Raw genomic sequence first — 24,490 nt, 5'->3', positions numbered from 1 at the left:
ACGTCCTGAGCTTTTCCAACAATTTACATTTTTCTCTGAGATTTTAAGCATTATGCATCTAAACAACGTGGGTTGTGAGGAGGTTTGGTTGGGGTGGGGTGAGGGCGATGGTGAACTGTGTGTCAAGCATTGTTGGCCGAAGATGCCGATGAGCAAAATGAGTTATTAAAATGTACTGTAAATAACTGCACCGTGTTTTTTTTCCTGCCGTTTACTTATTGTGGAGTAAACGAAATTTGAAATCTCACTCCTCTTTTCAGCATTAATAGGAGATATCATGCCGAGACATTCTTTCCTGTTGGCCATTTTCAAAGTGATGTTACTCCATATAAGATTATCTACAACCTCTCTCATGTTGAGGATTTGCTTCTGTACAAGGTTTACTCCCGTTTCTATCAGTGTCTGAGATTGCTCAGAACTAATGGTGGGTTTGAGCAGAGGGAGATAAAGCTGAAGTGATTCTGCACACAACTAATGGCAGAAATTCAGATGTGTCATATCCACTGTCAATGCCGATTGGTTAATTTATCGAAGTGTCACCAGGTGGGACCAGATCAACTCATAACCCTTTTGTTCAGAGAGAAAGTGAGCCTCAGATCACAGTGAGGAGAAGCTGGATGGCTTGATTTGAAACTTCAGTCCTGTTTCTCCACTCTGTAAGGTGATTTATCGTGTATCCGCCTTTATCCCCAACTCTCGTATATTGAAGAAGATGCACAAATCAATCGACCTTGCTCTGAATAAAAAAATAACATTAGAACAACGTCATTTCGCTGATGTACAAAAGAATAATGAACTGGGCTTTAATAGTAGTTTGACTTCTTTATCGGGGTCAATATCTGTTTTGGGAAATGAGGAATGATAAGTCCTGTTGCAATTCTAGTACCAGAATCTGCCGTTTACACACCTGCTCACTGTAAGTAATAAAAAAGACTAACCTAATATAAAGAGGAATTTAAACAGAATGTAGTGGAATCAATATGGAAAAAAGAAAACAGTTGGGCAAGGTAATAATAAAATGTTGTTTTTATTATGCTAACAATTCATAATTCTGCCCAGTGATCTTATGCAGAAAGAGACGTAAGGGTGTCTTGCCGGTTTTTGCACACGCTGGCTGCTTCGCTGTGTCAATGTGGAGCTCCGTGCACAGTAGTAGACAGCAGAGTCGGAGATTTGAGCCTCGGAGATATTTAAAGGAACTGTTTTCTTTTCCTTGTCCAAATTAGCAGAAAATCGGTCAGTGAAATCTGTGGATCTGGCACCTTGCTGCTTATCGTATCTCTGCAGTAAATATCTCGGAGCTTCCCCAGGATACTGGATGTACCAAAAGAGAGCTTCTCCAAATAATGCTGCTGTTGTGTAACGGCAGTTTAGTATTGTAGTATGGCCTTCCTGAACGGTCCATTCAGATGGATCCTGTGAAACGGAATCTTGGCCTCCCGTTCCTGCAACAAATACATAAAAAAATGTTGAAAATCTGAATAGGTATATCCAATTAAACACACAATCTCAAATTTTACTCTGACTTACTGGTCACCACGGCCATTATTACCAACAAAAAATACAGTAAACACATGATATCTGCTTCGACCGTAAACAACATACAATAAATGGTCTGCTGACTCTTATATTTAATCTTTCCTCGGGAGATGGCCTCACTCCTTGGGAAATTGAATAAAGCTTCCCCTTGCTGCGATTGGTTATGTTTTCAAATGTGACGTCAACTGTAGGGGAAACAGAAACAGTTGACGATGAAAGACAATATTCGTTCCAATTGCATATTTTGTTGTTTTCGTATCTTTTCATTCCCTTGTTCAGTCTCACATTTTCAGGTGTTCCATCTCGGTCGAACTTACTTCTTTATCCATTGCAAGGACTCTGTTTTTTTGACAGGTTTATCCTTCTCTCGATTTAAGGTTAAAAGTCAATTCAAAATTAACGTCATACTCAGGCATTAATGCTGCTGTTGTGTAACGACAGTTCAGTGTTGTAGTATGGTCTTCCTGAACCGTCTATTCAAGTGGATCCTGGAAAACAGAATCTTGGGCGCTCGTTCCTGAACAAACATATAAAAATCTGAATAAGTATATCCAATAAAACATATAATCTCAAATTTAACTCTGAGTTACCGGATGCTCACTGAATTGTTTTATATGAAATATAACAAGGAAAAGATAAATAGTGACCTCATTCTAAGTCAAATTATGGATTAAGAGCAGTAATATTGTGAGAGAAGCTTAGTGACTTCAGTTATTCATGGTTCTCACCACAACAACTTCCGATTCCAACATCACTGGGTTTCCCTTTGAGATTAGATGAGCTTTGACAAATATCTTTTTAGTACATAGGCACTGGACATGGAAATTTTACAGGTAAAAATAATTAATTACGTATTATGTCGTCTATAGAAGGCAACAAGATAGAAAAGCTGAAGGACGAAACAGACCTCGGATGAAGAACTCAAAACATGAGACAGCGATCTGAGGACAGTTCAAATCAGAGAATGGGGAGGAGAAGACGATAAATAAGAGGTTCCCCATTGATGGGAAATTCAGCTACTCTCCACTGTATGATCATGAACAAAACCGCTGGAATTGGGCAGGGCGAATTCACAAAGAAGCGCTGAAGTCCCCAAAACCCAAAGCAGACTCATTGGTTTGATTTGCAGTCTGCAGATAGTAGCTGTAGCAGTGAAGCCAGACAAAGGGAGTGAGTGTGACGGACTGGGGACTGGGAATGCAAGGAGTACAAGCTTGAAATGGGGGTGATAGACCTTGATTTCTGCCTAAGAAGGAGTATGATTGTGTGGAACGTAGTTTTACAGATTATGAGAGAATACGTGAGCATGAAAGAAGACTGTTATGTTGGGTTTCACGTAAGACAAGATTTGATTGCCCGTATCGATGTAAGGTTAAGGATAATTTCACTGAGCTTCTCAAAGTTACCAGGGGGTTTGATAGAATAGAGCATGCCATATCGGCTTGATTAGCAAGAGGTCTGATAGTATGATGAACGAGATCAGGATTGATTAATTGAAAAAAAAAAACACAGTAAGCTTTATGACAAATTGAACTGTCTTCTAATTTAAAATTCACTATGTGAGAGGACGGTGGTAGCAGTTTAAATGCTAACTTTCAGAATGGTGTTAAAAGACTCGGACAAGGAATAAACTTGAAAAGCGACAGAATGTGAAAAGAACGATGGGATTGAAACTAATTACATGCCCCCTTCAAAGAACAGGCACAAGCATGATGATCCACCACCCTCGTTTTGCATGGAAGGTTTACATGATAAGTGATCCTTTGTTCGTCCTCTCAACTCTTCCCATTTATTCCTCAGATACTGTGTTACTGAGAGAGTAAGATGGTCACAGAACTCTCACCATCTATCAGCTCCCAATGAAACCTAGCAGCGCTGTGCAATTTCAATTTTCACAGGGAACCGTAAGTTCACTCAGAGCCAAGTGTGCTGCAGCGCCGTCTTCAGCTTCCGCTTGTTGTTCTGGCTCTCACCTAACTGCCCTTCCTGTTACCAAGTTACTTGTTAGATTGTTGCACCCGACACCACAGTTATTCGGGTTTTTATCGTAACTTTCATGAGTTATTCTCTGTAACATTTAATAAAACTGCGAAGATTTCCCAGTTTAAGATCTACAGGACCCTCGTCTCTGACTCTACCATTTTTTAAGTGCCATGAGCCCGACGCTTATTCAAAGATGACAAGGTTCTGAACAAAACTCACTCTCAAGCTTGCAGGTGAAATGCACAAGATGACACTATCGCAACAATAAACAGAAACAATGAAGCTCCAGCGGGAGTCAAGAAGAATTTTCTTAAAGGGACAAGCACAGAGCTCAAGACGAAACGGTCAACTTTATTTGAAGGATTATATCTTTTTGCGAAGGTTTGTAGCTCGGGTTTAGATTAGATTACATTACAGTGTGGAAACAGGCCCTTCAGCCCAACGAGTCCACACCGACCCGCCGAAGCGTAACCCACACATACCCCTACATTTACCCCTTACCTAACACTACGGGCAATTTAGCATGGCCAATTCACCTGACCTGCACATCTTTGGACTGTGGGAGGAAACCGGAGCACCCGGAGGAAACCCACGCAGACACGGGAAGAATGTGCAAACTCCACACAGTCAGTCGCCTGAGGCGGGAATTGAACCCGGTGGATGGGATTGTTGTTTTGCCCGCTGAGCTGGTTGGTTTGTATGCAGACATTTCATTACCCTACTGGGTGACACCGTCAGTGCACCTTCCGATGAAGAGTTACTGTTCTACTCCACTCATTGATTATCTGAGCCGGTCTGTTATGATGGTTTGTGTCATTTCCGGTCCTCTCCGCAGTGGCTGGTTTTTAGCATTCATGTTTACATGTCTATTGCTTGTGAGTTCAGGACGCATATGGGGAAAGCAATGAACACCAGAAAACTATTTGTGCCGCTGTACTTCCCAAATTTCTCCTGAACTACTCCAGTAACTTCCATTCTCATTCCTCAGGCCAATGGCGAAAACAAAATACTATTGAAGCTGCCCCTGGTAATTGCACAGTGAAGTGGGTGGATTAATAATACAAATTGTTGTTACTGCTCGGCATATGAGGTCCAAAGTATCACAACATCCGGCTCCCGTAAAGTGGAATTGCAGACTGAATAGGGAATATAATCAGAAGGTCTCACTCCCTTATCCACAACCACATGAACAGTTCTAAGAGCACACAACAGAGGGAGCATAGTTTGCTATCTTCCCTCAAGATCCTAAGTGGTGAGATAAATATTGATTGTTTATCAGTTGTCTTAAAGGTGGATTGAACAGAAGATTTATATTTGAATGCACTTTAGGCTGAGTCTCACATGTCGCAATAATTATCAAACAAATGTCTGAAGAGGTTTGCAATTATAATGAGTGGAATGTGCGGTGCAGAGACAATAATATTGCACTTTCTTCAGTATACAAATTGAAATATTTTGTTATGGTATGTACGTTTATAAAGTTTGTAAACAAAACCCATTTTAAATTCACACGAAGCTGTCCACGATCGAAATATTCACTTCTGACATTAACCTGTGGACATGCCAAGTGGATATAATATGTGGAAAATGCGAAATAAATACCAAAGTATGAAGAAGATAAACGTGCTGGGATTTGATTTCTAAACCAATTCACGAAAATGACGTTCGAAATCTATGATAATTGAATGAAAGATAATTTAAAGACATGTGCAAATTTCATGGTTTCACATCCCAATCTATTCTGAACATTTGCAATGAATTCGTTGTTCATAAGTTGCTGACGCTGAGCTCCTGTTTGCAGGGACCTGCCATCACTTCATCGTGGGGTGTTTAAACATCCTTTCTTTGTTCTGTTCCCGGGGACGCTGAACAAATAAGTGGGAAATGGATAAAAGTGTCCGTTTCGTGTTCATTGTTCTCCCTCACTGCAAATTCCGAGTCTGAAGAACATTACATCATCGGATCACTATAAATATTCTGCTCAGGCAAAAAGAAGAACAGCTCTCATCAGGTAGAAGTGAAATATCATTTTATATGCAAGTTCTAGTCATATTTGTGTTCGAACATTTGGTTCAATGACAAGGAATGTCGATCTGTATTAATTGTTTTTAAGCAACAACAGATTTCGTTATGTAAGATGAGGCATCTATGCTTCCAACAAACGTCCTCCTGTAGGTCACTCACCACCCTGACGTGGAACTATATCAACATTCTTTCAGTCACTGGGTCAAAATCCTTCACCTTCCGTCCCGATTGCTCTCTAGTTGTCTTCCACACCATGGACAACAGATGTTCAGGAAGGAAGCTCACAAAAAAAGGGCAGTGAGATATTGGAAAAAACAACTGGCATGGAAGTCCGTTGAAAGAATTTCATTGTCTTTAACATGTAAGTATCCCCCGATGAGATCACTGAATGTAGAATCGCGCGGGGAGATTCTCTTCGGTTACAGATAGTTCAACCATGCCCCTCACACATCACCTGATCTGTTTTGGAAAATTTAGGAGGTGATGCATTCTCAGGGGAAGGTAACACTGACAGCTAAGTTTCTGATACCAAGACTGACTTGATTTTAACGAGGAACACGTCAGGTTCTGAGCGATTGATTGTGATAGGGGACTCTCTAGTCAGAGGCACAGACCGACGTCTCTGCGGCGAACAACCAGACATTAGAATCGTATGTTGCCTCCTTGGTGCTAGGATGAAGGTGGTTTGGACAGAGTACCGAATATGCTCAAGGGGGAGAGGGTCCAGCAGGATGTCATTGTACACATTGGAACTAATAATATAGGAAGAAAGAAGGACAAGATACTGATGAGAGAATATAGGAAGTTAGACTGGAACTTAAACGCAGGTCTCGAGGATAATAATATCTGAATTACTACAAAAGGCACGAGCTAGTGAGGGTAGGATACGAGGACAGGGCAAATGAAGGCTTGTATCATTAGATTCTGTTCTGGGGAAGACGTGATCTGTTCAAGGACGGATTGCACGTAAATTGCGGGGGAAAAATTCATTGGTGGGAAGATTTAATTGAGCTGCGATGGATGATTTAAACTACTGGGGCAGCTCGCTTTGTGGGGCGGGGGAAGAACTTGGGGGATAGTGACCACAAAGCTCAGTTTGGTCTGGTATACTTGCAAAAAGGAGCAAAGGAAACAGTAAGAGTAGGAAGGAACAAAAGAGGGTTAAGGGGAATCTAAAGGAACTCTACAAATACATTAAGGTCAAAAGAGTACCAATGGAGAGAACCGAGTCCAGTAAAAATGAAATAAATCGCTTTTGTATGGAAACGTAAGATGTTGGGGAGATACTAAGTGAGTATTTTCCATCGGTGTTGACTGTGGAACAGTTTAGGGAAGATAGAGATGGTGAAGAAATAAATAGTGACTTCCTCAAAATGTCCACACTACATAGGAGGAGGTGCTATAAGTTTAACACGTAAAAAGATGAAAAAATCCCCAGATCATGATCAAATGTACACTAGACTTTTGTAGGAAGTAGTGAAAAGTTTGCTGGGCAATTTGCCGAGATGTTTGTGTTATCAATAGTCATGGGTGAGGTACCAGAATACTGGAGTTGAGCAAATGTATTGCCACGATTTAAGAAAGCTTTTAAGGAAAAGCCAGTCAAATATAAACCGCTGAGACTGACGTCACTGTTGTACAAGTTGTTGGAGAGAATCCTGGAGAACAGGGTTCTGATGTATTTGGAAAGCGAAGGACTGCTTAGAATAAGTCAAATAGCTTTGTGCATGGGAAATCGTGTGTCATAAACTTGATCAAGCTTTTTGAAGAAGATGAGGGTAGAACGGTGGATGTGATCTATGTGAACTTTAATAAGGATTTCGACAATATTCCTCTTCGTAGACTTGTTAGCGAAATTAGATCACATGGAATGCAGAAAAAAAAACCTTACCATTTGCATACGGAACTGGCTGGAAGACAGAAGACAAAGCATGTTGAAGGGTTCCTTTTTAGGAAGTCTGTGACCTTCGGTGCTGTGTCCACTGTTTTGCGGCATGTATAAGAATAGCTTAGATGTGAACGTAGTAGGTATGGTTTGTAGGTTTGCAGATGACACCAAAATTGAATATGAGGGGATAGCGAAGAAAATTACCTCAGACAACAACAAGATCTTGATCACGTGGGATCATGGGCCAATGTGTGAACGATGGAGTTAGTTTAGATAAATGTGAGGTTCTGCAATTTGGAAAGGTAAATCAGGGCAGGACTTAAACACTTAATAATAAGTGCTGGGGAGTGTTGCTGAACAAAGAGACATTAATGAAACTCATAGTTCCTTGAAAGTGGAATCCTAGGCCGAAAGGGGAGTGAACAAGGTGTTTGTTCTGATCACCTTTAATGGTCAGTGCACGGAGTAGAGGAAGTGGGAGTCCATGTTGCGCCTGTACAGGACAGTGGTTATGCCACTTTTGGAATACTGCATGCAATTCTGGTCTTCTTGCCAAAGGAAGGATGTTGTGAAATTTAAAACAGTTTTGAAAAGATTTGCAAGGATACTATCAGGTTTGGAGTGTTTGAGTTACAGAAAGAGCCTGAATAGGGTGGGCTATTTACCCTGGCGTGTTGGAGGCTGAAAAGTGTATAAAATCGTGAAGATTTGGGAAAAGACTTAAGATAAGGCGTGCAAGATTTAACAAGGAACGTAAGGGGCAACGTTTTCTAACAGTAGGTGGTGCGTACATGGAATAGGCTGCCAGAGGAAGTGGTTGACGTTCGTGCAATTGCAACATTTGAAAGGTATCTAGATGGGTGCATGAATAGAAAGGCTTTAGAGGGATGTGTGGAAACGCTGGCAAATGGGATGAACTTTGTTTAGGATACCTGGATGGCATGGACGCTTTGAAGTGAAGGGTCTGTTTCCATGCTACATTTCTCTATGATTTATGATTCTAAATTATGCTATAGCCAAACTTTGTACACGTGAGAAACAATTGCACATTGAGTCATCGAATCACAGGTTCGAAATGAATGATTTGGTCCAACTCATATGCGCTTGCCAGATGTTCTGACAGAATCTAGTGCCATTTGCCATTTGGCTCGCAACCCTCGAAACTCTTGTTATTTATGTACTCATCAAAATGTCTTTCACATGTTGAATTTGTACTCACCTCCGCCACTAGCACCTTGCTCGGTACACGATTCTCCACGTGTAAATGCCCGATGGTCCCTTTCGATTTTCCCCTCTGACCCATGCCCCTTACAATTGTCTCAGCCTCCAACGTTGCAAGGAAAAAAAAGTCACCCTGTATTCAGTTTCTTCTAATTGCTCAAATCTTCCAATCACTGCAACGTCATTGCGAATCTTTTCTGTTCCCTTTCCAGTTTAACAATATCATTACTATAGGAAGGCGACCAGAATTGTGTGGAGTATTCTCAACCTAACCTAAGCAACGTCTTTACAGCGGGGAAATGGCAGCCCAACGTTTGGCCAATGAAGGCAAACGTGTCAGTTTCCTTCTTCACGCCTCTGTATACCTGTGACTCCACTTTCAATGAATTATGCATCTGCCCTCCGTCTCCTGTTTCTTTGTTCAGCAACAATCCACAGGCCAAACTACTAATTAATTCCTGATATAGTTTGTTTTACGAAGATGTAACACCTCGTATTTATGCAAATTAGATTCTATTTGCAACCATTCAGCTTTTGTACATCTGATCAAAGCCTAGTTATACTCTGAGATAACCTTCCTCATTGTCCATTGCACCAACTGTTTTGCTGGCTTTTGTAAACTTACTAAACATACCTCCTATTATCACATGCAAAACATTTACGTGAATTAAAAAACGCAGTGGACACAACACGCAACTGATCACGGGTCTCCAGTCCGAAATGCAATCCTTTACCACCATCCTCCCTTCAATCCAGTTTTGCATCCAATTTGTTGGGTGCACCTGCAACCCATGATTAAAACTTACTCACCAGTCCAACATGTGAAACCCTGTTAGAAGCCTTGCTGACGTCCGGATAGCCAGGATCTATATTACGGACATCATCAATCTTCTTTGTCACATCATAAAAAAACATAGTACAGTTAGTGAGGTTCAATTTCTCACGCACAGTTATGTTGATTATGCCTGATCAGATCTTCCATTCCAAGTAAATGGAAAATCTGTTCTTCATCCAGAGGCTTACTAAAGATGTTACATAGCATGGTGACGAAACATCTGAAAATGAACCTTCCAGCTCAGCGAGCAGACCTACATCCAGAAACTCAACATGAGCTACAAATCTTCTCATAACTCGCTATTCGTGTTCTTCAGAATCCCTCCAAGAACTTCATTAACATTGATGTCAGTCACATTGGTCTATTCCTTACTGTATTCCAATGTGGGAACAATTTCGTTAGCACTGCAATTTTGGATTCCGAGCAGAAACTGAGGAGCTTGATGTGGGTTGTCGTAATGTCCAAGTCATAGTCTCCAGGTGCATGAGATAGAAAATCAGTATTGCTGAATCAACACCATTTAACGCTACTTCTTATTCTGACCAGGATACTGAATCCCTGTTACCCATCTCTGAAAATCAACAGCAGGCGCAACGTATACGAATGGGAAACAGAACGAAACTGATCATTCAGGGACGTGAATGGGTTACAGTGAGATGACTGGGGAACTTAGAAAGCAGATTCAAATTTCTGTTGCCAAAGCAATAACCAGAGTCTTTCAGAGATTCATCACGCCCCCCGCCCCCCAACTCCCCCCACTCCCCCACTGTCGGTTTCTGTCTGAACTCCAGAAACAGGGACAGTGATCACCGTCTTCATCAAGCCTGGAATGGGAGAAAATTAAATCAAAAGCTAATTGGTCGGCTGGTGTGCATTTCCTTCAGGTGCATTCATAAATTTTCCAACTTGTCTTTCTGTGGAAGGGTGATGGTGATATTGCATAAGTGAACAAACATTGCCACCTGTCGGCAATGACGAAGACATCTGAAACAGATAAATAAAACCACAAACACATTGAAGATGATAGGAAATACTTAAGAGGTTGCACTTTGAGAGAAATCAGTGAGGCTCTGATTTCTGGTCTGGAACGAAACACTGTCTTGAAGATTTTCGGACGAAAACTGAACTTTCCTGACATTTACTGTTCAGCATGAGATTGTATTGAACAGGTGTGCTTAATCTTAAAGAACTGTTTCATATGAAAACAAACAGGGAAATTACAATGAATAGTTACATCACTTTGCCCAACATCAGCATCAACAATTCATCTGGCACCAAATGCACACTATTATCTTTGTGTTGTGTTTAAATGTCAAGCTTCAAAAACATGTTTCGCTAACACTAACATATATCAGATTCTGGGATCATAATTACCTGATGTCGTTAGTAGCTTACCCATACACATTGAAAAGAAGGGTTAGATAATTCATGTGTACAGAGAGAATTAACATTCTCCTCGAAATATGATTAAACAAAGTGCCAGTCTCAGAGAGAGAGGAGACATTCAGGATTGAAGACGCTTAGAGAGGTATTATAGGCTACACTCATTCCGCATTAGAGTGTCCACTGCGTGGCCAAGAAATTTAAAGAAACCACATCCGCAATGAAAAGGTGCAAGAGCGGGCAAGGTCAAGTTAGTGCAGAAGGACGATTGCAGGGATCAAGAATAGACTCAAAGCAGAGGGGAAAGCAGTCTTCATCAAGCACTCTTCACCAGACAGGTGGATGACTGACCAAAGGGGAGGACGAAGACCAAGGGAATACTTCTTTAAAACTGTGGATAGATAACATGATGGCGGGTGATCTCCACCATTATAAAGAGACTGAAACATTCCTCGACGATAGGCCATTGTGTCCTCTGGTATTGTTAAACCAGCCCAAATGTCACGGACATTTTTTTTAACATAATTAACTGGTGCATTGTCTCTGAACTACTGCTTCTTCGCAAACTCAATAAATATGAGAAATTTGCAATAAATCGTTTTCTGCGTAATTGTGATTGAAACGCCCAGAAAAATAATTTTCTGTTGAGAACTAAATGGAATGAATTCACAAACAACCGATGAGGACCTCAAACTCCGAATCAGACTCATAGATTTGATAAGCGGTCTGAAGACAGAAAACTGGAGACATGCAGAGGATAGTAAAGAGATAAAAGTAAAGCCTGGATTGGCGGAAATGAAAACGGAGAATGGATTTTGATTTTAGTCTAAAGCGTATGTGGAATTGTCGCTTAAGTTTTGGGGAAACAAGAAAAGTAAGAGACATCCATTCTATGGGGTTTCGACAAAATAAGATCACTTTTTCAACATATCAAGGTAAGGTTCGAATTGAGAAATAAGTTTTAGTTGGCATGAGATTTTATTATCACGTGTACTCAGTTTCATTAAAACAGAAAAACAGTGAAAAGCGTAAGGAGTCGCCATTCCTGACACCAAGGCATAATTCACATCAAAACCAGAAATAAAAGAAACAGAGACAAAAGGAAAGGAAACTTCCAAATCACTCCTGCCATCTCTTGGAAGAGTGCTGATGCATCCCTGAAGTCGCAAACACGCCGCCAGAAAAGGAGAGCTTTAAAGCTGCCTCACAGCGCCAGAGTCCCGGGTTCAATTCCCGCCTCAGGCAACTGTCTGTGTGAAGCTTGCACATTCTCCCCGTGTCGGAGTGGGTTTCCTCAGGGTGCTCCGGTTTCCTCCCACAGTCGAAAAACGTGCAGGTTAGGTGAATTGGCAATGCTAATTTGCCCGTAGTTTTAGGTGTAGGGGTAAATGTAGGGGAATGGGTCTGGGTGGGTGGGTCTTCGGAGGGTCAGTGTGGACTTGTTGGGCCGAACGACCTGTTTCCTCACTGTAAGTAATCTAAAGCTCATCTTTTATTTTTTGATCACACAGATGTTTTCAGTCCCTGCCCGCTGCTGATGCTGGAGCGTTAGAATGTTCCTGTCAGCTCCGCCAGGCTCCAGGACCTAGCCATAACCTGAAATATCGGAACAGCCTGCGATTCTGAACCCGGTGTTAAGTCTGTGGCCGCAGGCTGTGTTGTCTCTTTCTTGTTGTCATTGCTGGCGCTGCATTATCCTGAGAACTGATTCTCGATCACCAGAAGATCTCGTATTCTGCTTTCCATGACCAAGCTGCTGCTGGCACTCTCTGCGATGCTGATGAAAAGGGAGAAATTGAGAAAGAAAAGAGAAATAGTAAAATGAAAGAATTTAGAAAAACGATTAAAGCAGTCGGAAGCAGACAAGATTAAAATTAAGGGAAATATTAATAAGATGCACAAAATTACAAACAGGATTGATAAAATAGATCTTCAGTATTGTTTTCACTGGTAAGGTATTCTGGAACAGACGTAAAAAGATCAAGCGAAAGGTCAAAATTACGCATTGAACCATATTCATATCGATTAATTCTGCAGTGAGAAGATGGTAGTATTGGATGCTCTTGGAATTTTCTACGTGGGCTTGTAAGTGCACTTGGAAAAATAACGAAATTTTCACAGCAATAAAACGCGTAAAGGGCGAAAGGATTTGGATTAACTAAATAGTCTTTTCCAAGAGCTGATGCATTGGCCGATTGATAATATGCTGTATGGCATATTTCCATGAATTTAGACATTTTAAACACCCCTCCCTATCTACGTGCTCCTCGGTTTCTTTGTTACTAAAAGAGCAGGGTGGTGGCAGGTTTCTCAGCATTAAACAGTTCCGGATGAAAAACTGAGCAGTGACACATATTTTCTGTTCTCAAATGAAGCAGGGAGTTCACTCAGAGCTGTGTTGCAACAGTCCTGATTTCAACTTCCGTTTGTTCTAACTCTGACCCGCCTTTCCGCCCTGTTTATTTAAGAGATTGCTGCAGTCCTTGCTGTTTGTGATTGACAGGAACAAATTCGAAAGGAGATCGACGATAGAGAAGTCTCTGGACTGAAGAAATGACAAGGCAGTGAGAACCATGAAGAACTGCCTTTCTCGATTCCTCATCATTGTCTCACTTCTCAGTAAGTTTTGCCTTCCACTAGACCTGACTAAATTGTTTGTAGTCCAGACTTTACAATTAGTAAAAGAATCACTGATTTTAAATATTGTTATTATTCTTGTTAGAATACAGTTACGAAGACACGGTGGAGCAGCCAATTCCTGAAATGACGGTTGAGGAAGGAAATAATGTCACAATCACCTGCAATTTGAAGACAACTACTACTAATCCTTATGTTTACTGGTACAGTCAGCCCCCAGGGCAGCCTCCACATTACGTCGTTTACATGCTTGCAGCTGGAATGGTAAACAGGAATCCTGACTTCTCTGATCGTTTTTCTTTGACATTTGATAAAACTACGAAGATTACCGAGTTAGCGATCAGTAATGCCTTCAACACTGACTCTGCTGTGTATTTCTGTGCCATGAACCCCACACTGGCGCAGACAGATAGCAGAGCACGTCAAAAACCCACTCTCAGTGTTCCCGTTAGAGCTCACGAGAAGGCAGTCTCACAGCGAGGAACAGAAACAATTCACCTCCAGAGGAATAATTACAAACCAAATTCTTGAAGTGACAACAGATCTCAATAATAAAGTAGTGTTCCATTTTCAGATTTCTATCAGTCTGAAAATTCGGGATGCAAATATGGTGGGAATAAAACTTAACATCGAGCTGTGCAATTTTGTTTCCTGTTACTTTTCCAATCAATGACGCCAATGTATTCCCTTCTCATCTTTCCACTCCGTTCCTTCCACTCACAGACACAGACAACTCATTGATTTGCAATACCAACGGTAATTTGACCGTGGCGGCGGGAATGGGGTTAGTTAGAACATATGTTTCTAGTAAGTCTTTGTTCCTTCTTGGCAGACAAATGCAGAAATATTACAAAATGACTTTGCAGAAACAGCAACTGCACACGATGTCGCAAATTGATTCCAAGTCTTTGACGCCCATGTGCAGAGTTCTCTGAAGTGCATATACACACTCACACACACACACCGACCAAGCTTTCAACTTTCCCTCGTTTGGTGAGATCAATGTTCTTTCTTCAACAGTGGCGTCAATTATAGAAGGAATAGCAAATTTACATTTGAAATCCATTTTGGATTGAAACTGTCATCTATCAATAATTGTCAAACAGCGAGTTGGAGGTATAACGAGCTTCGGCAGATGAGAACTTGTTTAAGAGAGATAAGTTGAATTTAACTGCACTTTCTGTGTTTTTCATGTCAAAGCATTTTGACATATACTTTACAAATGTTCTGAATAGAAGTATACTATATAATCCCATGAAGCTGTCGAAATATTCAATGTTTTGTTTCTGATATTAATCTGTGGAAAGTACAAACGAACAGAAGGTGGAGAAAATGCGAAAAGATATTAATGTGGGAATGAAAGTGGCCTTGGTATCTGTTTTCTCATGCAACCCTTTGCAATGACATTAGAGATCGATGATAATAGGATGGGAGATAGTTCAAAAACGCTTACGTGTTTTTCTAGCCTCCTATGTCATTCTAATCTGAACGATTGCATATCTGCCGGTTCTTCATACACTGCTGATGCAGAGCACTTGTTAGCAGGAGTCCCTCCACCTTGCCCCGTTCTCGGGAATGGTGATCATGTTAATTTTAAATGACTGAAAATTTTGGATGATTTTGGATATTCTTTTCCGCCAGAAAGAAGGATATTATCCCGCAGGTAGAAATGAAACAATAATTAAGATGTAAACTTTCGGTGAACACGTGCTCGAAACCTGGTTTTGATTAATTGGGGTGTCGTATTTCTCTCATTATTTACTAATTAACATCAAATTTCATTTTTATAATAGGAGGTATTTTGGATCATTTCGACATTCTATCTATGTCATTCAATACCCTGCCTTGTCATTACTGCATTAACATTCGTTCAGTGTACCTGGGTCTATATGCTGAGAACCACTTTCCCCAAATCACTCTGGCTGTTGCAACATTCCAAAACAGCAGTGGTCAGGAAGGCATCTCACCAACACCTTCTCCAGGGCAGTAAGAGGTTGTTCATAAATGTTGGCTCAGCTATCGATCCACACTGTCTGTGAAAGATTTTGTTTGTAATGAGTGCAAAGGCGATTATAATTATCTCTAAACAACCATTTCCTGACAATGTCAGGCTCAGTGGATAGCCTGGCTGCTTTACAAGACCACGGGTTTAGGTTCGAATCCGCACGCACGCGAGCTTGTGCATGGAGTTTGCACATTTGCTCTCGACTTGGAATGATTTCTGTTCGCACTTCAAGCATTGGCATGCCAGGAGCAAGTGTGACTGTTTTACCGGGCTGAAGTGAAGAGTCAAAAATGAAGCGCTAAAAAGACTCATTGGTAAATCTCTAAAATTGAGCCATGTCCTGATAAAGTCACGAGTTTGAGTGCACAATGGCTCAGTGGCGAGCCCGAATGGCTTCCATCACGAGGAATCAGAGTTCGATTCCGAAATCAAGTGATTGTCTGTGTGGGGTTTGCACGTTCGCCCTCTGCCTGCAAAGGTATCTACTCACACTCCAAACGTGTGCATGCGAGTAGCACGTTTTAGTGATTACAGAGTAACTCTTTTATGAGTTTAAAAATGGGATAAAAATGAAACGCTAAAAAAGATTCAGTGGTAAATATCTAAAACTGAGCCAGCTCCTTTCAAATTCATGATATCTTGTCCACGACGGCTCAGTGGTTAGCACCACTTCATAATGTCCGGTTCGATTCCAGACTCAGGTGACTGCATGAATTTTGTACATTCTCCTTTTGCCTGAAACGGTTTCTGCTCACAATTCATGCGTGAGCTCGGCTGCATTAATAAGAATTAGGCTTGCATCTGTTTGGAATATTCTTCAGAGAGTCAATGTGTACTTACCGAATGAAGCGGTCTGCATCCACACTGTACGAACTTTATGGTTTTAACTTGGGGCATCGGCATTCCCGGTCAGGCAGTTCACTTGTTGCATTCTCACATTATCTAGCTATGATACGCTCGGCATTCTTGTCGAAATGGGAAACGCTTGCACATCTCAGGTTCCTTAGCTCAGTTATTATTGCGCTGGTCTTGTAAACTAGTGATTGTAAGTTTGATTATCAGTGGCACTTTGCTTGAGTTTCAACATTCTTGATTCCTCCATTGGTAAAGTAAAGGGCCTTTCTATAATTGTGTGATGGTAATCATAGGATAATGACGTTTCCTCCACAGGACGGGAGTGATCTGATTGATCTTGGAATTCCAGTTTGTTCTTCCAGGATGTCATTGGTTAATACCAGCTGACAGTCAATTCCAAAACTGGGCAATGAGAAAGTACCATGCGTGTCAGATGGTTGGGGGAACAGCCATTGTGACAAGGGACCTGGGCCATATCAAGTGGTGCCTAGTAACTTTGAGTAAGTTTTATTTGCATATAATGATAAGAACCATAATAATGCGGTGATGCTATCAGGACCTTGAAGCCCAGAAATCTGACGTGCTCTAAAGATTTACAATCACATGTCTGAACAGATTGTTTCGAGTATTTATAAGCCAGCATTGCACTTGACATGACGGACTTTCTTCAGAGTAGACAAAAGAAAACGAGGTTATGTTCTTTGTTCGAAAAGAGGGGTGGTGTGACATTTTGTGCGTTCAAAGTTCTGACTCTTGTAGGGCTTGATTGCACTGAGTTGGTTACAAACAAAACAACGTGATTTTCCAGCAGGTACACAACAGACTTTTTGAACCTTTTGGAGTAAAGTTAGAAGTGAGAGGATAAAAGGAATCAGTGGCAAATCTCCAAAGGAAACTGTCATCGTTGGCAAAGTAAATGGAACATGGAAATGCGAGGTAAAAGAAAGAAATATGCTTTCACAATAGATGTGGGCATAATAATTTTAATGTTCACTGGGATCACTGACTTTCTCTTATTCTGTAATTTATGCTCATTCTCCACCCTTACTCGCACTTTATTTATTGCTCAAGTGTGTAACAGGTGCAACACGTCGACAGAGGTCTCGACATCTCAGCGTCACGTTTTCCACCATATCATCGAGCAGCAACCAAGCACCGCCCCAAAACCTCTTCTCCGTTATCAGAAGATAACTTCGCAGCATTCTATGCGCCTTTGTCGAGGTTGACTTTTGAGCCATTTGACATTTCAAGTACAAGTCCAGGTCAAACTACTCCAATGGTGTCAGAAATTCCTGAAGAGCGAGCATTCCTTCTAACATTATGCAGCACCCAGCAATGTTTGTCCTGTTTGCTGTGGGGTGGGGCCGTGGTGTGTGTGTGTGTGTGTGTGTGTGTACGTGGGATGGGGGGGCGGTGTGAGGGTGTGGGGGGGGGGGGGAGCGGAGAGTCGTTGCATCGCATCTACATTTCTTGGGTTTGCAAATTCGTTATCTTTTCAAATCCACCATCTGAGTGGAAACAATTGATCCCTCGTCCCCTGCGTGTAAACCCACTATTCGCACTGTAAGGTCACAGCTCTTGCTTTTTACTCATTCCAAACTGATGCAGTTCCCTTAACTAATACGTTCCAGAGTACTAAAATGCTCAGTTGCGTGTAGCATGAGCATAGCAATCTTCCACTTTCTGGTACTTCCTGTATTAAAACATGTGTTGTTAGTTTGGTTCATTGGTTAAAGTCATCCTTAGAATTTATAAATTTCTGAAGGCCTTATCAGTGAAGATTCCATCTCACAGGAAATGGTTACAGTGGTACAGCTTGAACGAGATTCGGTGATCATCCATTTCAGATATGCGATCATTTTCTTTACAATTGTATCGTCAGGAGCCAGGTCAATTTCCGATATTCTTAATCGACATCCCTAAATACGAACAGATCCTTTGTCTCCTCCCTTCAATCAAGTTTTGCATCCAATTAGCTGGATGTGGCTACATCCCATGTGATTAAATCTTGCTCACCAGTCCAACATGTCAAACCTTGTCAAAAGCCTTGCTGAAGACCAGATAGCCAAGGCCGAGATTACCGACCTCATCAATCTTTCTGTCACATCACAAAAGAGATAATAAAGTTAGTAAGTTTTGATTTCTCAAGCACAAAGTTATGTTGATTATCCCTGATCTCCTCCCATTCCGAGTACATGGAAATTCTGTCCTTCATGCAGAAGCTTACTGACGATGTTACATCATATGATGAGAAAACGTCTGAAAATGAACCTTCCACTCAGCGGACAGTTCTACATCCAGAACCTAACATGATCTACAAATCTTCTCAAAACTCGCTAATCCTGTTCTTCAGAATCCCTCCAAGAACTTAATCAATACTGATGCCAGTCACACTGGTCTATTCTTTACTGTATTCCAATCTGGGAAGAGTGTCGTTAGCACCATAGATTTGGATTCTGAGCAGCATCTAAGGGTCTTGATGTGGATTGTAGTAATATACAAGTCAGACACTAGATGCATGAGATGGAAATTCAGTATTGCTGAATCATCACCATTTAATGATACGTTTATTCTGACCGGGATACTGAATCCCTGCTACTCATCTCTGAGAACCAACAGCAGGCACAACGTATACGAATGGGAAACAGAACAAAACTGATCATTCAGGAAAGTGAATGGGTTATGGTGAGATGACTGGGGAATTTAGAAAGCAGATTCAAATTCCTATCGTCAAGGCAATAACCAGTGTCTGTCATGGTTACACCACCACCCCACACCGCCCCCATCCACCCTTGTCCTCCCCGGCTTCTGTCTGAACTCCAGAAACAGAGACAGTGATCACCGTCTTCATCAGGCCCGGAATGGGATAAAATTACATCGAAGCTAATTGTTCGGCTGGTGTACATTTCCTCCAGGCCCATTCATAAATTTTCAAACTTGTCTTTCTGTAGAAGGGTGATGGTGGTATTGAATAAGTGAACAGACATTGCCATCTGTTGGCAATTGTGAAGACATCTGAAACAGTCAAATGCACCCTCAAACACACTGAAGACGATGGGAAATAATTAAAATGTTGCACTTTGAGAGAAATCAATGAGTCTCTGATTTCTGTTCATGAACGAATCCCTTTCTTGAAGATTTTCTAAAAAAAGCTGAGCTTTCCTGGCACTTACTGTTCAGCATCAGATTGTATTGAACATATGTGCAAAATCTTAAAGAACTGTTTCATATGAAAACAAACGGGGAAATTACAGTGAACAGTTACATCCCTTTGCCCAACATCGGCATCAAAAATTCATCTGACGCCAAATGCACACTATTTTCTTTGCATTGTGTTTAAATGTTAAGCTTCAAAAACATGTTGTGCTAACACTAACATAAATCGGATGCTGGGATGATGATAAGCCGATGTCGTTAGTGGCTGCCCCATACACATTGAAAAGAAGGGTTTATATAATTAATGTGCACAGAGAGAATTAACCTTCTCCTCGAAATATGATTCAACAAAGTGCGAGGCTCAGAGAAAGAGAGGAGACATTCAGGATTGAAGACGCTCGAAGAGGTATTATAGGCTACCCTTATTGCGCACTAGAATGTCTACTATGTTGCCAAGAAATTTAAAGAAACCACATCCGCAATGAAAAGGTGCAAGAGCGGGCAAGGTCAAGTTAGTGCAGAAGGACCATTGCAGGGATCAAGAATAGACTCAAAGCAGAGGGGAAAGCAGTCTTCGTCAAGCAGTCTTCACCAGACAGGTGGATGACTGACCAAAGGAGAGGATGAAGACCAAGGGAATATATCTTTAACAGTGTGGATAGATAACATGATGGGAGTGATCTCCACTATTTTAAAGAGACTGAAACATTCCTCAACGATAGGCCATCGTGTCCTCTGGTATTGCTAAACCAGCCCAAATGTCACGGACATTTTTTTAACATAATTAATTGGTGCTTTATCTTTAAACTATTGCTTCCTCACAGACTCAATAAAGTATGAGAAATTTGCAATAAATCGTTTTCTGTATAATTGTGATTGAAACAGTCAAAAACCGTTTTCTGTTGAGAACTAGGTGGAGTGAATTCACAAACAACCGATGATGACCCCAAACTCCGAATCAGACTCATAGATTTGATAGTCGGTCTGAAGACATGCAGAGGATAGTAATGAGATGAAAGTAAAACCAGGATTAGCGGAAATCCGATGCTGATGAAAAGGGAGAAAGTTAGAAAGTAAAGAGAAATAGTAAAATGAAAGAGGAGAAAAACAAAGAAAAGCAGACTGAAGCAGGCAAGATCAAAATTAAGGAAAATATTAATAAGATGCACAAAATTACAAACAGGATTGATAATATAGATCTTCAGTATTGTTTTCACTAGTAAGGTATTCTGGAATATCCGGAAAAGATTAAGAGAAAGGTCAAAAGTACGCATTGAACCATATTCATATCGATTAATTCTGCAGTGAGAAGATGGCAGTATTGGATGCTCTTGGAATTTTCCACGTGGGATTGTAAGTGCACTTGGAAGAATAACGAAAGTAGCACAGCAATAAAACGTGGAAAGGGTGAAAGGATTGGCACTAATTAGGTAGACTTTTCAAAGAGCAGATGCATTGGCCGATTGACCATGTGCTGTATGGTATGTTTCCATGAAATTAGACATTTTAAACTCCCTCCCTATCTACGTGCTCCTCGATTTCTTTGTTACTAAAAGAGCAGGGTGTTGGCAGGTTTCTCAGCATTAAACAGTTCTGGATGCAAAACTGAGCAGTGACATATATTTTCTGTTCTCAAATGAAGCAGGTAGTTCACTCAGAGCTATGTTGCAACAGTCCTGATTTCAACTTCCGTTTGTTCTAACTCTGACCCGCCTTTCCGCCCTGTGTTATTTAAGAGATTGCTGCAGTCCTTGCTGTTTGTGATTGACAGGAACAAATTCGAAAGGTGATCGACGATAGAGAAGTCTCTGGACTGAAGAATTGACAAGGCAGTAAGAACCATGAAGAACTGCCTTTCTCGATTCCTCATCATTGTCTCACTTCTCAGTAAGTCTTTCCTTCCATTAGACCTGACTAAATTGTTTGCAGTCCAGACGTTACAATTAGTAAAAGAATCACTGTAATGATCGTGATTTCAAATATCGTTATTATTCTTGTTAGAATACAGTTACGAAGACACAGTGGAGCAGTCAATTCCTGAAATGACGGTTGAGGAAGGAACTAATGTCACAATCACCTGCAAATTGAAGACAAGTACTACTAATCCTTATGTTTACTGGTACAGTCAGCCCCCAGGGCAGCCTCCACAATACGTCGTTTACATGCTTACAGCTGGAATGGTAAACAGGAATCCTGACTTCTCTGATCGTTTTTCTTTGACATTTGATAAAACTACGAAGATTACCGAGTTAGCGATCAGTAATGCCTTCAACACTGACTCTGCTGTGTATTTCTGTGCCATGAGCCTCACACTGGCGCAGACAGATAGCAGAGCACGTCAAAACCCCACTCAGTATTCCCGTTAGAGCTCACGAGAAGGCAGTCTCACAGCGAGGAACAGAAATAATTCACCTCCAGAGGAATAATTACAAACCAAATTCTTGAAGTGACAAGACCAGATCTCAATACGTAAAGTAGTGTTTCATTTGCAAACGGGATGCAAATATGGTGGGAATAAAACTTAACATCTATCTGTGCAATTCTGTTTCCTGTTACTTTTCCAATCAATGACGCCAATGTATTCCCTTTTCATCTTTCCACTCAGTTCCTTCCACTCACAGACACAGACATCTCATGGATTTGCAATACTAATTTGACAGCGGCGGCAGAAGTGGGGTTAGTCAGAACATAATTTCCAAGTCAGTCTTTGTTCCTTCTTGGCAGCCAAATGCAGAAATATTACAAAATGACTTCGCAGAAACACCAGCTGCAGACGATGTCGCAAATTCAGTCAAAGTCTCTGACTTTCATGTGCACAGTTTTCTGAAGCTATTGCACACACACACACATACACACACACAACGCGACCAAGCTTTCAAACTTCCCTCTTTTGGCTCGATCACAGGCAGTGAGGTCAATGTTATTTTTTCAACAGTGGCGTCAATTCTAGAAGGAAGAGACAATTTGCATTTGAAATCCGCCTTGGATTGTAACTGGCATCCATCAATAATCGTCAAACAGCGAGTTTCAGGTATAACGATCTTTGGCAGAGGAGAACGTGTTTAAGAGAGACAAGTTGAATTTTATTGCATTTTCTGTATTTTTCATGTCAAAGCATTTTGACACATCCTTTACAAATGTTCTGAATAGAAGTATATTTTATAATCCCATGAAGCTGTCGAAATATTCAATGTTTTGTTTCTGATATTAATCTGTGGAAAGTACAAACGAACAGAAGGTGTAGGAAATGCGAAAATATATTAATGTGGGAATGAAATTGGCCTTGGTCTCTGTTTTCTCATGCAACCCTTTGCAATCACATTAGAGATTGATGATAATAGGATGGAAGATAGTTCAAAAAAGCTTCCGTGTTTTTCTAGCCTCCCATGTCTTTCTCATCTGAACAATTGCATATATCCACCGGTTCTTCATACTCTGCTGAGGCAGAGCACTTGTTAGCAGGAGTCCCTGCACCTTGCACCGTTCTCGGGAATGGTGATCAAGTTAATATTAAATGACTGAAAAGTTTTGATGCTGCAATTTCCACTTCTCTCCGCGACATCTGGAGATTATGGATGATCATGTATATTCCTTTCCGGCAGAAGGAAGGATATTATCCCGCAGGTAGAAGTAAAGCAATAATTAGGTGTAAACCTTCGGTGAACACGTGCTCGAAATTGGTTTTGATGAGTTGGGGTGTCGAATTTCTCTCATTATTTACTTATTAACATCAAATTTCAATGTTTTAATACGAGGTATTTATGGATCATTTCGACAGAAGTTTCTATCTATGTCATTCAACACCCTGCCTTGTCATAACTACACTAACATTCGCTCAGTGTCCCTGGGCCTATATTCTGAGAACCACTTTCCCCACAACACTCCGGGTGTTGCAACATTTCAAAAATAGCAACTGTCAGGAAGGCATCTCACCAACACCTTCGTCAGGGCAGTTAGAGGTTGCCAATAAATGTTTGCTTATCCGTCAATCCACACCATCTGTGAAAGATTTTGTTTGTAATGAGTGCAAAGGCGATTATAAATATCTCTAAAACAACCATTTCCTGATAAGGTCAGGCTCAGTGGATAGCCTGGCTGCGTTACAAGACCACGGGTTTAGGTTCGAATCCGCACGCATGCGAGCTTGTGCATGGAGTTTGCACATTTGCTCTCTACTTGGAATGATTTCTGTTCACACTTCAAGCATTGGCATGCCAGGAGCAATTTGTTTGGTGACAGTGTGACTGTTTTACCGGACTGAAGTGAAACGTCAAAAATGAAACGGTAAGAAGACTCATTGGTAAATATCTAAAATTGAGCCATGTCCTGAAAATGTCATGGGTTTGTGTGCGCAATGGCTCAGTGGCGAGCCCGAATGGTTTCCATCACGAGGAATCAGAGTTCGATTCCGAAATCACGTGATTGTCTGTGTGGGGTTTGCACGTTCGCCTCTGCCTGCAAGGGTATCTACTCACAGTCCAAGCGTGTGCATGCGAGTAGCACGTTTTATTGATTACAGAGTAACTCTTTTATTAGTCTATAAATGGGATAAAAATGAAACGCTAAAAAGATTCAGTGGTAAATATCTAAAACTGAGCCAGCTCCTGTCAAATTCATGATTTCTTGTCCACGACGGCTCAGTGGTTAGCACCACTTCATAATGTGCGGTTCGATTCCAGACTCAGGTGACTGCATGTATTTTGCCTGAAACGGTTTCTGCTCACAATTCATGCGTGTGAATGCCAGCTAGGTTGCATTAATAAGAATTAGGATTGCATCTGTATGGAATATTCTTCAGAGGGACAACTTGTACTCACCAAATGAAACGGTCTGCACCCACACTGTACGAACTTTATGGTTTTAACTTGGGGCATCGGCATTCCCGGTCAGGCAGTTCACTTGTTGCATTCTCACATTATCTGGCTATGATATACTCGACGTTCTTGTCGAAATGGGAAACGCT

General features: G+C 41.1%; 1 gene segment (V, D, J or C); it reads right to left on the bottom strand.

Moving 5' to 3' along the window:
• Nucleotides 1-1,035: 1,035 nt before the first annotated feature.
• On the bottom strand, nucleotides 1,036-1,546 carry LOC122543703 (T cell receptor alpha variable 20-like). The segment is given in 2 exon segments: nucleotides 1,036-1,445; nucleotides 1,531-1,546. Coding segments are annotated over 2 exon segments (426 nt in total).
• Nucleotides 1,547-24,490: the final 22,944 nt, after the last annotated feature.

Source organism: Chiloscyllium plagiosum, unplaced genomic scaffold, assembly GCF_037043375.1.
Source record: "Chiloscyllium plagiosum isolate Xiang-an unplaced genomic scaffold, Cpla_swu_hap1 HiC_scaffold_27, whole genome shotgun sequence".
NCBI classification, from domain to species: domain Eukaryota; kingdom Metazoa; phylum Chordata; class Chondrichthyes; order Orectolobiformes; family Hemiscylliidae; genus Chiloscyllium; species Chiloscyllium plagiosum.
Note: the sequence above shows the minus strand (reverse complement) of the source record. Positions and strands in the feature narration are given on the sequence as shown.